The sequence below is a fragment of the Cataglyphis hispanica genome, chromosome 16, assembly GCF_021464435.1.
Source record: "Cataglyphis hispanica isolate Lineage 1 chromosome 16, ULB_Chis1_1.0, whole genome shotgun sequence".
Classification (NCBI taxonomy): domain Eukaryota; kingdom Metazoa; phylum Arthropoda; class Insecta; order Hymenoptera; family Formicidae; genus Cataglyphis; species Cataglyphis hispanica.
The window spans coordinates 4,073,509-4,089,338 of NC_065969.1; the positions used below are offsets into that span (position 1 = coordinate 4,073,509).

The 15,830-nt window shown below is 41.3% G+C and overlaps 1 protein-coding gene across 6 annotated transcripts in view; it reads right to left on the bottom strand.

Moving 5' to 3' along the window:
- Nucleotides 1–15,830, bottom strand: part of LOC126855503 (neurogenic protein mastermind) — a 141,716-nt gene that overhangs the window by 45,621 nt on the left and 80,265 nt on the right. For 3 of the 6 annotated variants that reach the window (XM_050603208.1, XM_050603210.1, XM_050603213.1), the window contains one exon: nt 43–1,776. In XM_050603208.1, coding sequence (XP_050459165.1) covers nt 43–1,776 — 1,734 coding nt within the window. Of the gene's footprint in view, nt 1–42; nt 1,780–15,830 lie in introns of all 6 variants that reach the window. The other 3 variants (XM_050603207.1, XM_050603209.1, XM_050603212.1) reach the window with 1 other exon arrangement.

A 15,830-nucleotide genomic window follows, 5' to 3' on the forward strand; every position in this document is an offset into this window, starting at 1 on the left:
TCAATAAAATCGATTTCGTGCAAAAAAAAACGTTCCACTTACTTGTATCTGATTACTGATGTGCAGTTGCTGAGCTTGATTGATCTGCAGGGTGGAAGTACCGGGTCCGGAAGGAGGTCTCGGCGGTGTGGAGTTTGTGGTAAAGGGTCCTTGCGAGCCGGTCTGGTTCGGTCCGCCACCTTGGGATCCTCTAGGTGGCAATGGGTATCCCGGACTGCCGTGATTCGGCATCGAGCCCGGGCTACCGTACGGCGAGTATTGTTGCTTGTAACCGCTGGGTCCGAGCATGCTAGGCTTGCCGCCAGTCTGAGCCGGCTGAGGCCTCTTCATGTCTGTCAGACCCGCCGCGGCAAATTGCGTCTGCGAACTGACAAACATATCGTTCGTTTGCTGGTTCCCAAAAGTCGGCGTACCATTGTTTTTGTGATACGAGCCGGTTCCGGTGCCTGTGGCCTGATTCTGTCCGCCAGTTGGGCCCGTGCTTCCCGGACTGCCGAGATAATCGGACGCGCCACCAAACTGAGGAAACTCGGCGTACGGGGACCTCGCAGTTGGACCCCGCGCCGCTGCGGCCGCCGTTGGATTGAATCCGCCTAGACCCAGTTGTTGACTCTTGTGCTGATGCTGCTCGGCCATTTGCTTGAGCGTCTGGGCCGCGGGGCTCATCTCCGATTTGAAATCCAGACCGGAATAAGGAAGTCGTGCGGGCGAGTATTGCGAGGAACCGAGACCGCCCGGGCTCGAGTTGGCTGGCATCGTGTTGCCGTTGTTATTACCGACGTTGTTGTTATTAACACCGTTGTTCGCGCTGTTCGGATGCTGCTGCTGCTGCGGATGCATCGCGTCTTTGTCATCCTCGATCTTGATTTGTCCATTATTCGTCGAGAGCCCGTTGTTATTGTTGCTATTATTATTGTTATTGGCAGCAGCAGCGGCCGCTGCGGCGACAGCAGCCGCCGCCACGGCATTGTTCGCCAGCGTGTCGACGCTCTTGTCCTCGAAATCAAAGTCCTTCATAAATTCCGGATGGAAATCCGATATCTCGGAGATAAGATCCTTGAAAGCGTCCGACGTGATAATCTCGTCGCCGGTATCGTCGCCCATAAACTCGGAGAAGCCAGGAAAGCCGGTGCCATTCGCTGCGGCATCTTTCTCTAGCGCGGCGGCGCATTGTTCCAGATCCACGAATTCGTTGTCGGGCTCCTGCTTGCATTCGACCAGGTTACCGATGTCGACGCAACCGATGCCGCCGCTGCCGCCGGCGCCACCGGGTACAGGCCCACCACCCGCGCCGGGCCCGGGACCATTGCCGTTTCCGGCCTGCGGTCTGGATGTAGCGGACGCGGACGTATCTGGACCGGGCTTCGGCGAGGAAGACGCATTCAGAAGATCGCTCTTGACCGACGCATTCGTCAATGCTTTCACCGTTACGTTCGTCGAGATCGCCTGTGCTTGCGAATTATTCGCCGCCGAGGTCGTGAACTCCAACTGCTGAACGATCTGCACTTGGAACTTGGTGAGACCCTCGTTCCCGTCACCGCCACCAGTACCGCCCCCGCCGCCGGGCGTAGGACCCGTCGAGTTCGCGTTGTTCCCCGGCTGATGTTGGCCATGACCATGATGAGGCCCACCGCCACCACCGCCGCCCTGGGCCTGCTGATGCTGATGCTGACCCTGCGTGCATTGCAGCTTAACTGGCGGCTCGCCGAAGCCAGCATCGCCGCTACCAGCACCGGCAGGCTCCAAATCCTCGGCCGTCCTCTTGAGGTATTTCTGCTGCTGAAACAAGAAGATAAGGATATGATTATCGTGAATTGTCATCGCGAATCCTGCGAATTAAAATGAAAAAAATAGTATAACTTTATATAAATCTATCCGCAATTCACAATTTTCAAGAGAAATATTTATGTATTATGTTGTATTATTTTTTTAATTTTTTCTTAACTGATTATTAATTTTATTATTTCTTTCCTTTTCTCATTGTAGTTCAATTGATAGTATTGATCGCCATCGGATCAACTTTAGCGAAAAGGTAGCTACTGGTCTTGTTTTCAAGACAGCCGCTTTTTCCGTACTCCGTTATTCGGCGCGATCGAACCAAGGTATTTAACTCGTCTCGTTGGTATCGCCGAGCTCGATTTCATAGCTTTTTCCGCGATTAATCCGAGCAGTTTCTCACCGTATCTGTCAATACTTGCGACGCTTTTTCAGCTGCTGTCTTTGTACGGATCGCCGACGGCCGCCCGCGACGGGCTGTTTTGTTTCGCGGAAAGCCAGATCCTGACGGCTCGTAAATTTCGCGACAAGCGGATCGTCTCCCGAATCGAAAGACTGATAGCACGTGATTCTATGCGCGACTTGGTTGATCCAAGTAGTAGTAGTTATGATCAATCGCATGTAATAAAATTCTTCAAATATATATCGCTATATATATCGACAATATTTTGCATTTCATATTATAATGTTAGCCATTCCAGCCAGACTTTTTGTATGTTGAAAACTTTTGCTCAAAATTAAATTTTTTATAAAATCTCAAAGTCTGGCCGAAATGTTTAAGCCTACCCTGTATAAATGATATTCTATATATATATATATATATATATATATATATATATATATATATATATATGTTTACAATATGTTTCGCACGTACGTTTTTATCAGTGCTACAGAATAATTATCCTTATGATTTATTAATAAAGAGGACGCAATTAAAATAATCATTAATTAAATAATCTCGAATTTAATTATTAATCATTAATTAGTAAGCGGTAATCATATAATAAAACATATATGTATAAAAAGATATTGCCATTCAATAAAGTGTAATATATCTCTCAATTTATTTTAAATAAATCGTAATTAAAAGTCGTAATCATTTTTTTTTTTTTTAATAAATTCGACAATTATCGCTGGATTTCAAAGATTTAAGAATCCGCTTAGGCACGAGCTACTTCTCGTCGGCAAGGATTTCTGCGAGATCTCCAAGTCGGCGACCCTGTTTTCGATCGAGCAAACAAATTCATGGCGGTGACGACGGGGGAAGAAAAGGAGAGAGAGAGAGAGAGAGATTGGAAAAAGTTTTTCCAGGGTGCGGTCGCGAGAAGCGCTTCAACCGACGAACGCACACGACAGAGAGCGCACGGTTGCGAGCGCGTCGGTGTATATCTCTACATTTGTCATGATTTGAACCGGGGATAACCTACCGTTTTCATCTCAAAAAATCGATAATACGTATTACCCTCTAATAGAGAATCGGCCGCTCTACGTTTCCCTCTGCTTTCTCCTCTCATCTCACCCTCTCGTCCTCCCTTCCCGTCTCCTCCCGAGACTCGAGCTCGAATAATCCCGCGTCTTTCGCAGATGTAATACGATATTCCGTCAGCCTTCTCTACCCGCAGCATCCACCCGCCAATCGCAGGACCAGCATCATGCTCACCGTAAAGGTGAATGGCGTCTCCTCAATACCCAGCAACCCGGATTCCGTCCTCCCCTTTTACGTTCCGCGAAATGAAGTACGTTATAGTAGGCATAAAGGAAGCTGAACTCTCCTTGTCGCCAATCATCTCCTTGATGATCCCAAAATGTAAGATCCATAATTATGCAATAATAGGGAGAATCGTAGCAGGTATATATCGATTATCGTTTCAAATTTACCATGATTTTTGCATCAATGTTTAAAAATTTATTATCATATCTTTAGACCCGTATTAATAAAACTACTGATACAAAATACGAATCGAGATTTATCTTGTTTTCTTTTAAGTTCAATATTAAAACAAATATTGCGTAAGTATTACACCCATTACACGCATCTCTCTCTCTCTCCGATCATATGATATTATAACAGGGGCGGAGGTCATGACACGCGTTGATTGCACGTGCGCAATATGAATGTAAGACGCTGGAAAAAAGGTCCGTGAAAAGCTCTCGCGAAGCAATTTTACAGGGCGAAAAGTATGTGTCGGTGGTTGGCAGATAACGGCGTATCCAAGCCCCTGTTCGCGTCAATATTGCACTTCACTTTTCTCCCACCCCTTCCTTTCCTCCTCCTCTTTCTTCATTCGTGCATCGCTTCGCCGTGGCGGGCAAAAAAAAAATACTTTAAACTATGCTCCCGTTTCGTCGAATCAATTACTTTCTCCGAGTTGCGCGATTTTCAGTCGCGCACAAATGCGAAACTTCCCTTTCTTTCGATTTGATGGCGATCAAAGATTTTTTATAGACGTTTACAGTCGACGAATTAAAATCCTATCCGTGTCAAAATGCAAACGACAACGATACGATTTTGCTGGTAAATACTTGATATTTTAAAAGTATGTATCTTTACGATTTTAATTTCCTATCCGGCAAAATCAGTTAATGATCCTACAGACTGTGCGTTCGGATACGAGTTTGCCAAACTCGGGACCCAAAAGTGTTATACGCCACTTCGTCTGGAAATAATGTTCCGTGGTATACGCGTCGATTCAGTGCAACGCGTTGCTTAGATACAGAGAACTGCGCTCATGCACCCCGCATTAAAACTAAAGTTCTGTATCGTTACTCCACCACCGTCGTTTGTCAAACGTGACGAGTAACGCGAGTGTGAATGTAATACGATTGAATTAATTCTTACGCTGCTCCGAGCGCGTAGCTTCGAATGCGGGAGACAAATTTTCTGCTATTTCTGCTAGAATATAACGCTTCGAATGAATTTGGAGAACGCTTAGAACACGAAAACCTTAATTTGTGAAACCGACATGTCTATAAAACGTTCCCAAGATACTGGGCCCCTTCTTAACGTCCGCCACTTGCTTCATATATATAATAAGTGGCATGTTGCGCCACGATTAAATTGCTAATGAGTCAGGCTTCTGGAATTGCTATCTTAAATTCGTGTCACGTTATATTATCATTGTATTCCATAAATACTTTTACCTCTCTTGTTATTAATCGTGTAAATAAACTCAACTTTTCCGTCAAGAGATTTAATTTGGAGTTTATTAACAAATGTATCCGACATTTTATTCTATATTCACATGTTTCGCAATTACATGATGTAATGAGATCTACGTGTATTATTTTCATATTAATCAGTCTGATCAATGTCAAACAATTAACACGCCCAACGGATATAATTTTATTCATTATATTTATTAAAAATTTTACTTGTTTTTTCATCCCAAGTTTATAGATCATAGTTGAAGGAAACTAAGGAAATTTTATTATTTCGTATTTCAGATTTTTTTTCTTTGCAACATAAAAGCATCGTCGACGATGACAAATCGTACATCTCGAGTGGTGGATCTTGGCGCTCGTGGCGTCAGTAATGCCTCGAGATAAGAACGTGTCACTAAACTTGACGTGAAACTTGATGTGTACGCGAGGCGCGCTCGTGTGTACGTGGGTGGGGGGCGGATACACCGGTGTCTCTATTGAGCGTTACATTTCGTTAACAACGCTCCCGCCAGTCGCGTCGCGACTGTTAACACGACCTAAATATCAACCGGCGAGAATGACGTTTCATGATACGCGGTCACCTCACGACCGTTCCCCCTCTCTCCCCTGCTTTTCACGCTCGAAACTCTTTTCGCTCCCCGTCCACGCACGCGCGTTTATCGCTTCCGCGTTTTCACTCCCGATAAGCCCGCGGGCCCTTACGCGACTGCATGTAAATAACGGAAGGGGACCGCCAAACTTTTTGCGGATGTCGCTTTCGGTTTATTTAGAGATAAGCAGATAATACGCATCGCTGGTCTGAAGATAGTCACGCATTGTTTTCGTACTGATTAATTCGAGGCGCGTTGATAAAATTATGTAAACGGAAGAATTTAGAATGTCATTGTAATAAAAAAAGGAAATGTGATAAAACTTACAAGAATATAAAAAAAAATTTACTTTCCATTTTTTTTTAACCTTTCGTCTCCTTACATTCAAACACTCCGGAAGATTCCCAATTACACAACTACTCGTGGCTCTACCGAGTGGAATCGACACACGAGAATCTGCCAACTGATAGGCACTTACCGCTTGTGCAACGATGCGTTCATGTAATCGCCGTTTTCTCGATAAGCAATCGCGCGCACAATTTATTCAGATCACTTTCCCTCTTCTTCTCTTTTGCACAAAATCGCAATCTGTGACTCTTTTTTACCCAAAATTTTTTTATAAAGCATCTTTCTTATTTCTTTCTACTAATCAATGAGGGAACACTCACTTCTGTGATATAAAAAATATATACACGCGATTGTATTTTTCAACTTTTTTGCAGGGCATTATTTCTGACAAAATTTTAGTGGCCGGCTGGCTTTCGCTTGACCGTTGTTAATCATCCGCGCTTTTCTCCCGGCATCACGACAACGCGAAATGATTTAATTTCGGCCAAAAACCCGTACTTTGCCGTGAATGAGTAAAAATGACTCACGGTATATAACGGCACGCGGTATTTCAGCGAAAGTATTTCGATGCGAAACGATTTTTCCGCCGTGAATGCGCAAGAGACGGGAGGAAGAGAGAGGAAGTGGGACGATGGATCTCCTCGTTGTAGAGAGGCATCCACACGCGATTACAGATGCAATTACGATATTCATCCGTGCAAATGTAAATGCGCCGATGCGGCGCGGCTGCCGCCGGTCGCGACGCGACCGATTCCGACGCATCGGCTTTCAAAAGAAAAATGGATTCCCCATTACGCGCATTACCCGTACAGATACGCACGCGCGCGAGCGCGCTTTTGAATTAATCATTATTGCTGTAACTCGTTGCGCACACACATTTTGTCGGGCGAGAGGTTCAAACTGTCACGCCTGTTTTAAAGAATCACGCGCTTTCCAAACCACGTTGACGTCAGGCGCCACTTTACGCGGTGCTCATACTGTCCGTTCGCGTATTTCAATAATCAGATGCAATAACGTGGATTTTATATTTATATATATATATATATATGTGTGTGTGTGTGTGTGTGTGTGTGTGCGTGCGTGTAGAATGGCGACGCGTTGAACCGCTTAAAAAATATTCGCGTTGACGGATGGAAATGAATTATACGAGAGGTAATCGCGCACGCAAAATTAAGCGAAAAAAATATTAACATTCACAGAAATACAGAAATTTATCTAGATTTATAAAAATCATATTACAAAAAAAAAAAAAATGCCGAATTGTAACATTCATAATTGTCTCGACAAGATGATCTTTTTTAACAGCCATATAAAACACATACGTAGATATTGTTTATCTTTGGACATAGTTGCGAGAATAAAATTATCGAAACGGTATAACCTACTCTAGAAAGTGTGCCTATAGACGAGACGCAAAACGGAATAATAATAATACGCACCGTGTTAGAAATATGACGATGTTATACAACGTGGAGCGATGCTTTGCTGCGACAATAAGTCAACTCGTCGCGTCCTCTTACTTTGCTACAAACTGTTCATCTGCCTTGCGATCAAACGGATCGTCGTCATATCACCGACAAAACCAATGTTTATGTAAACAAGGACACGTAGCACCACATACGCATGTATACGCCATGGTAGCGCGCTTGCTACTGATTACAATATATATCGTCGAGTGTATATATGACAACATAACGCGAGGATAAATAACTTGTTATTATAAAACGCTACTTTATATTTTGGGGAAAAAATCAAATGAAAAAAAAAAGTTCAAAACAATCACCAAGGCAAAATGTAACCTTTCGACAGATTTTATGTATAATTTCTATTACAATTATATTACCCTATATGCTTCGCATCGTGATTTAACGTATTTAATATTATAAAAGAAAATTATCCGAAATAAATCTGCAAGCGCAGAATCTATTTCATGTAGAGTATATTACATTTGTTACATATCTTGTTAGATCGAAATGCCGGAATCGAAGTGGCATTTATATCTCGCAGTACGAAAAGAGAAGTCATATTATTACAGAGAGTAACAGTTACAACCAAAGTCTGCCAAGGCGTATCACGGTGTCTGTTCTACTCCCGCGAGTATCGCATTAATCCAGGGACGTACAAAGGAATAGGTACGCGATGTAATTGCGGTGGAAACGGTGCGATTAATAGGGTGTGGCAACGCCCTATCGCCGGTACCGGAGTTTATTACAGTTTTGTATTATTGATGTAACTCCATTACGAAAGTCCTTTTACGAGATTTCCATCACGCCTTTCGCGCCCGTCGTTATTTTTTTATAATCATCGGACGCCGCGATCACATATATTTTTAATTATTAATTATTTCGTACAATTACGTAGCCGTAAATCAAAGTAATTTGTGCTATATAAGACTCTTTCTTTTTCGACATAAGTCCATTACATGAGTGTATCAACTGCTTTTATTTCTCTTTCGCCTCTGATTTCTTCGATTAACTAAGATTAATCTTTCTTTAACGAACGTTATATTGTTCCATATCAAGTGCCCTAAGATAAACTCTATGATATAAGATTATATTAAATTCCGCCTGACGTTAAATAAAGAATAATATTTTGCTTTTCAAATAATATAATTACGATGAAAATAATGAAAAAAAAGATGTTTGAGGATATTTTATACATATATTGTATGTATAAAACTTGTACGATTAGTTGAAACAAAAATAAAAGCTTCACGTATGTTTGCAGGATTTTTAAACATTTATCATGACTATGTAAATGGCAAATATGAAAAAGATAGCTATATATATATATATATATATATATATATATATATATATATATATATAATATATGATATGTGTGTGTGTGTGTGTATACAGAAAGATTAAAGTCAAACTAAAAAAATATATAAAATGGCAAGATTAATAAAACGCGTTTATTTTATTTTTCGTTTGTTATACTTTAAAAATTGTGTATCCATGTTGCCATTCGCTTTACAGAGAATAAAGATATATTATAGATAAGAATATTCAGAAACAAGGATATTGTTTAACGATGTATTGTTAACGAAAGGATATTTAAAAAATGGATTTTTTTAAGACACGAGGCGAGCGAACAAGAAAGCGTACGTACGTAATACGGCACACGAGCCCATCGACGTCGTCCCTTGACATGTAAATTCGCGTAATTATAATTACAAATTTCACGGAGCCAGACACACCGGAATCACGTGATCGTAACGCGCCTAAGTGCCATAAACGTGATACGCGAAACCTCGCTCGGGTCGGCTCGATCTTATCAGAGTGGCGAAATCGCCGTCTCGGTGACAATCTATATATACCGTGTACGAAATTCTCTCTTTCCAAGACTATATATCGACCGAAAATTCATCCAACGTGTTTCGTCGAATCTCTTAAAATTCTCTAACATATTACACATTTATTAAGATGTTGATTAATTGGAAAAATATTTAATTAATTTACTTTCGTCGATTAATTTGAAAACTATATTTGCTGAAAACTATAAATATTAAAGGATGCATTAACTTGATTAAAAAAATTATAACAGCATTTCAAAGGTTTTGATGATGAAGATTTTTATATGTATTATTTTTGTTTCAACATTTTTTTTGAGATACTTAATTAAATACGTTAAGTCGAAAATTATATTTTGTTGCTAAAAATGTTCAGAAAATTATCCAATTCCTTTTTAAAAGATAATACAAAAATTTGTATATTTTTCAATCATTTTCAAATGCACCTGCTTTCTTAATATGTGAGAAAAAAGATACAACTTTCCGCATTTTACTCGTATCATGTACTTCTTACGATTTTGCATATTATACAACGCTCAACAGGGGGTAGACTTTCGAAAGATGTCTTATGTCCGCATTAGCCAGCTGCATTCATTGTCAACGCCGCGTATCACCTTCGCTGCTAAGAGAGGAAAAAGAGCGAGAGATATGCGCATTGACTAGGAAGAGGTAGCAGATAAAGAGAGAGAGAGAGCGAGAGAGAGAAAGAAAGAAGAAGCGTTACGCAATCTTGTCGTCGTACTTGTCGGTAATTGCTTATTTATTGCGCTGTCACGCGCTCGTCTCTCATCATCATATTTACGCCGTTCACAATGCTGTTACCCTTTTCGACATTGCGCCGTTTTTTCCCGTATGTCACGCTTTTAATAAAAAAAATTTAGACTTCAGATATAAAATAATCGTCCGGACTAAATACTAAATTTTGTTTCACGGATTTTCCCTGAATTTAAAAATCGAAAAAATACCGATACAAATAGTATCCCCTCGAAATATTATCCACGTTTCGTCCGATCGATGATACGATTCCTCTGTCAGCCATCGGCAAACATTGATGTCGTGCCAGACGCGTATGCACACATAAAGAATCGTCTAGTAAATCGTGATGTAATCACAATTACTAGACGCCAGAAAATTACTCGTATAAGATATAAATTTCTCGTCGATTTCGCGCGTGATTTCTAAGGAGAAAATAATATTCTGTATTTCTCATTTGTACGTAAGTTTTTTTTTTAATCATATCCTTGCCAATCATAATACCATTACATGTGGCATGATGGCAATGCACGCCGATAATGCACACGTAATGCTGGAAAAATTCGCGAAATTATTCACCACGTGCGTGGGAAACGTTCACTTGCGACACGCACGCGACAAGTTTTATGTGTAATTCGCCGTGGTGCATCGTCGATTGCGTGCACATTATGGTATTAAACGCTCGAATATGTCTCCCCGCTGCCGTTACTTACCCGAGTGTCTCAAACACATCGCGCTGCACGTCGTCTAGTCACGGTATAATATCATGCTGCGTTGGCCCCTTTGCAAAATCGCTCGATAGAATGTCGCGCACGACGATGACTTCATATTATCGAAAAAAATAAAATCTCAACTAAAAATTATTTATTCCATCCAAAATATTTTCTATCGACTCATTAAACAATCTTACTTTTTTTAATTACGATTAATTTAATTCATTTTAAATTATATTAAAATAAGAGAAATGAATCGTATCGACGCAAGTCTTTAGCTTTTCCGCACACGCCATTAATTAGATTAGAGCCAGCTAACTTTCTCATGTGTTTGAATTCATTCAAGGCACGATACGATTTTTCGGAGAATCGCCAAGGAAAGGAGAGAAAGCGCGCGAGAGCAAAGCAGATCGATCGGGAGGCTGCAACCGTCGCGCGAGACTGCGGCGCGCTTTTCACTGTGACGATAAATTCTGGAACTTGCAAGCTCGGAACACACCGACATTGGCGAGGCCAACGACGCCGTCATTGCGAGCCGTGCGAGAGCTTTCGTGCAAAATATTTCACCAGCAACCCGGTGAACGGCGCAATTCCGTTCTCTTTCGCCGAGGCGTCTCGAATTGATTATTGAACAAACAATGTGATATTCGACCGACTTATATGCCTGCAATTTTGCTTTCGGAAAGAACAACAATTGCAGTATGTACGATGCTCATAAGTATTCGCGATACTCTGAAAGATTCGTCAAGATTTTGTTGCTTTCGTCCAGTGATATGTTTGAATAAAAAAAAAAATCGATGCAAGAGTTTCATTTACTGTCAAAAAAGATAATTATTTATATCAAATTTAATTTTTTTTCTCGATGCACATAAGCAATGGCACTCTTTCATGCCTCAGAAAAGTTTAATATAATTTGTAATATTTATATCATTAATTCGTAATTCGAGATCTTCGCTAAAGAAAAATCGAGGGATGCGTGTAAACACAGATGTTAAAATAGAGAGATCAATCAATAAATTAATAATATTCGTTGAGCATTTGGAGATAATTATTATGAAACAAAATACTTTAAAGCGTAACTTTGCCGTGTCATTATGACAACAGATACAGCGTTGTGTTTGAATGTCGGCGATCTCTATTATTGGTAACATTTGTTTCATCGATAATTCGCTGATGAGCATTTCCCTTCAAACATTAAACTTTTCATCGAAGCATTTGATTCGCGTTATAAGCGTACACCCACGAGGGAAGAAAGACGCTTAATTATTCACGATGATCCTTTATTCATACTTGCTATCCCGTGGATAAAGCAGAAGCGCTTGATTAAAAACAATCGGCGACGAGGCATTTCCTGCGAAATTCGTGTGGAAAAGCGGAAAGCAACCTTCTATCTACTCTAAACACAATATTAGAATATAAATTATTTCGCGATAATTTTCCATTTAGAAAAGGATTGACTATCTTCAACAAACGAGTTCTGCTCTTCTGCTTTTCGAAAATAACATCACGAAGTAATTTCTTCAGCTCTGTAACGTTCAACAATTTTATTACTGTAAACGGACGCAATTTAGCCGATTCTAGACTATGCTTTACTTATTCGCCGGTGTTATCAACATTTACGCAAATAGTAACTATCTTTCCGGAAGTTTGCCAATGTTTAATTCAACGACAGGTCGCCTACGCCACTTACGCTATGCCACGTGACACAGTTTCAATATGCTTGTCCGCTAGTAAAGGACGGTCAATCGTTTTCCTAGAAAGAAACGGAAGCGATGCCCACACACTCACGCTGTCTTGCGACACCCTGTACAATCCGTCAACGCGCAGATAGGAACGAAGAGTCGTACGAGTGTAGGGCATCGACTTTTGGGACGCGTCGCCGCGAGATATCGATCCCTTCGACCTCCTTCGCCTTCCGGCAACTGATTTTCGCTCGTGTTGAAAGAGAACGTTTACATTCGCACGTCGACTTCTTAGAGGGTGCATTAAAATTGTGACGCGTGCGCGCAAGATGGAGAAGGGGGAGGAATAATCCGGATGCGAGGGAGGATGAAATCATTGACTCGATCTCGGTGAACTTTACCCGCGAGGATCAACTTGCCTGGCGCGAGAGTTGTCTTGAAGTCTTTGTCACGGGTTTCGCGAAAAGTTTTCGAAACGATCGATACGCAGACAGTCTCAACTACATTGTCGTGTTTTGTCTCTTTATATTCAAGGTAGAATGTGTTTTGCTTTATTCATATCGATTATGCGTCAATTAACAATGTCAATAACATTTAGAAAAATAATAGAGCAAGGTATATAATACATATAAATGTAACGTGCTGATGAGATTTTAATATAACTAAATTTATGTGAAATTCACACGCATTCTCGCACGGTAATTACACGTCATCATAATGAGGCTTTTATTTATTGTGATATGCGATATACGAATATGTCGACATTTATCGCACGTGTCGTTTTTGAAATACATTTTAATCCATCGCCTCGACAATAATTCACAATTCGGTTCTCTGGAGATCCTGTCAAATTTTCTCATCCTGAAAGCGAAGGCATCTCCACGGAGCGAGAAAGCGTATCGGAGCACCACGTGGAGCTTTATTAACTCTCCGTGATTTACAGCTGCTCTCGCGGGTGATATGTTTCCCTTCACTCAAAATGAGCGCGCACGAGATGCGATTTAATTGCAAAAGAGTACGGGCAGCGATGTGTATGATTTACAGCCATTCCTCGTTACAGCGTCATTCCCGATACAGCTCGTTACGAATTCTCCGTATTATCATTTGTAATGCACAACCCGGTCTCGAAAGATTATGCATGGCTCTTGATCGGAGATAAAAGTTAAGAAGGAACGAAGGAATTTTTACAATGTAAAAATCAAGCGATAACGCGGAAATTCAGAAAAAGATATTGAATCATAGATTAGACGGATGTTATCTTGAAGGAAATTATTGTCTGATTAATCGCTGATAAATCGATTTAGGTGGAAAGAAAACAAAGATTGATAAATGACGAATGAAAAAGAATATTTTCTAAACGTGTCTAGATTTGTTCTTGTTCGATTTATTATTATGGAATGTAGGTAATGCCGCGTAATCCGCATCGAGGTGGTCGAGAAAGAAATACAAGAATATACCTAGCGATACGATATTATCGATTAAGTATTACGGAAGCCTTACTAAGGATATAACTCGACCAGACAACACTACGTATATGTACCTATAATTATTATTGTCTTACGATGACGCAAACAATCCAAGTCGCATGCTTGATTATCGATTTCGAAACTTGTCGCGTCTTCGAGCAATACGTGATTGCAAACATTCCTTGAATTTATTATTCACCTATAGGCTGTTTCATATAATAATTTTTTTCCTGAGTGTATAGTATTTTTTAAAAATCCGTTCAATTAAAAATTAAAAAATTTATATAATTTTCAAACTTTTTAAAATTGTTGCCTTTTTCAAGAATCGATAATAAAATGAATCATTAGTAAAAAATCCGGAAGATTGTTAAGACAAGGCAAAGTCTATCGAAGAGAATCGCGTCACGACTGCTAGCGCGTTTTGAATAATCGCCAAGTGGTGATTCAAGAGAAAAGTATGGACGAGCCGCGAATTCGCAAACTCGATCGTCGGTCTCCCAAGTCGTGCCGAATGGATATAGCCGTGAAGGGTAAAAGCGGGAGCGACAAAGCGCAAGCGATACATGCGGACTCGGTATACGTAGCCGAACGCGCCGCGAGTTCAGGCCAAAGTCTAACAGACACGACACACCTCCGACCTTCCTATCGATCTGCGGCCGGAGGTTTTACGCGTCCTCCACCCTCCGCAAGCTCGACGACCCTCTTTTCCCGCCCTCTCACCTTCCCTCTTCCTCTCACTGTCCTACTCGATCTCTCTCTGTTCGTCTTTCTCTCTCTCTCTCTCTCTCTCTCTCTCTACCCCTTGCTCTGAACCATATAACCCTCTTTCGCTTCCTTCTCTCTTCCTCCTCTCTCTCTCGGTGCTCAAGTCCTGGCGAGAAGGAAAGGCGAACCTGCTTGTGCCGAGCCCCTCACCATGAAAACGAGTTTCTCGTCCACCACCTCTTCTCCTCCTCTTTCTCCACCGACAACCACCTCGTTCTCGCAAGCCTGCACCCTCGCACAACCCATTTCTATCCGTACCCCTCGTCACCTACGAGTTCGCGAAGGGAAGAGAAAACGGAGATGGAGCGGCGCGGAGAGAAAGAGAGCCAATAATGCGTCTTTACGACTCCGCGCTTTCGCAACACAGCCACGCCAGCTATGCGCATCGCATCGCGACCGCTCTCGATTTGATTTAAAGACGAGCTGCCACTTTAACGCCCCGCGCGCGAACCGAGATATCGTCCAACGGCCCGTGAAGATCGACCACGAATAACGCGAAGATATTATACGATTTCTCTCTAGGATTTGGTTCTTCGCTTAAAAATATTATAGTTGTCATTATTTTAATAAGTTAAAATTATTTTTAAAAGTTAAAATTATTTTTAAAAGTTAAATTCCACCTTATGCTTTTCCTACATTAGATCAAAGAATTTATTATATAAATTTTTCTTCAAATACATCTATTTTATCGACATCTACTTTGTTTCCATCAGAAAATTATTTCGTCAAATTTAACAATTGATATCTTTACGATTAAATATTCATTAAATAACAATTTCCGGCAAACATTCCATGAGAGATTCAAAGTAAAGGAGCGATAATTCCGTGGCCTTCTATATAAATAAGCGTAGGCGATGATGCATGAACGAGATGCGCCAAAGATGCGCGCGAATAATGAATTCAGTCGATCTCCATGAAAGTGGGAGCTATCGCAAAAGCCGTCAAGGAGGTGCACGATCGCCGCCTCTTTCTCTCGCTTCTTTCCTCGAAATATCTCTCCGTTACCGGACGAGAGCGAGAGCGAAGCGGCGTGGCCAAAGTCCAGAAAACTGAAACCAGAAATTCTCGCACGCTGCGCGGGCGGTATTTCTGGACATGGGCGCGCGTGAATTCATGGCCGGAACGACTTTTCGTCACGTTGGAAATTAGTTGAGAAACGCGGAGTTTTATCGCGTCATAAACCGTGCGCGCTTCTCTCATGGCGAATTGTGCGTACCGGTGCGCAACATCATTCCCTTTTCTATCATTTTCCGACAAAAGATGACAGAAATAAAAGC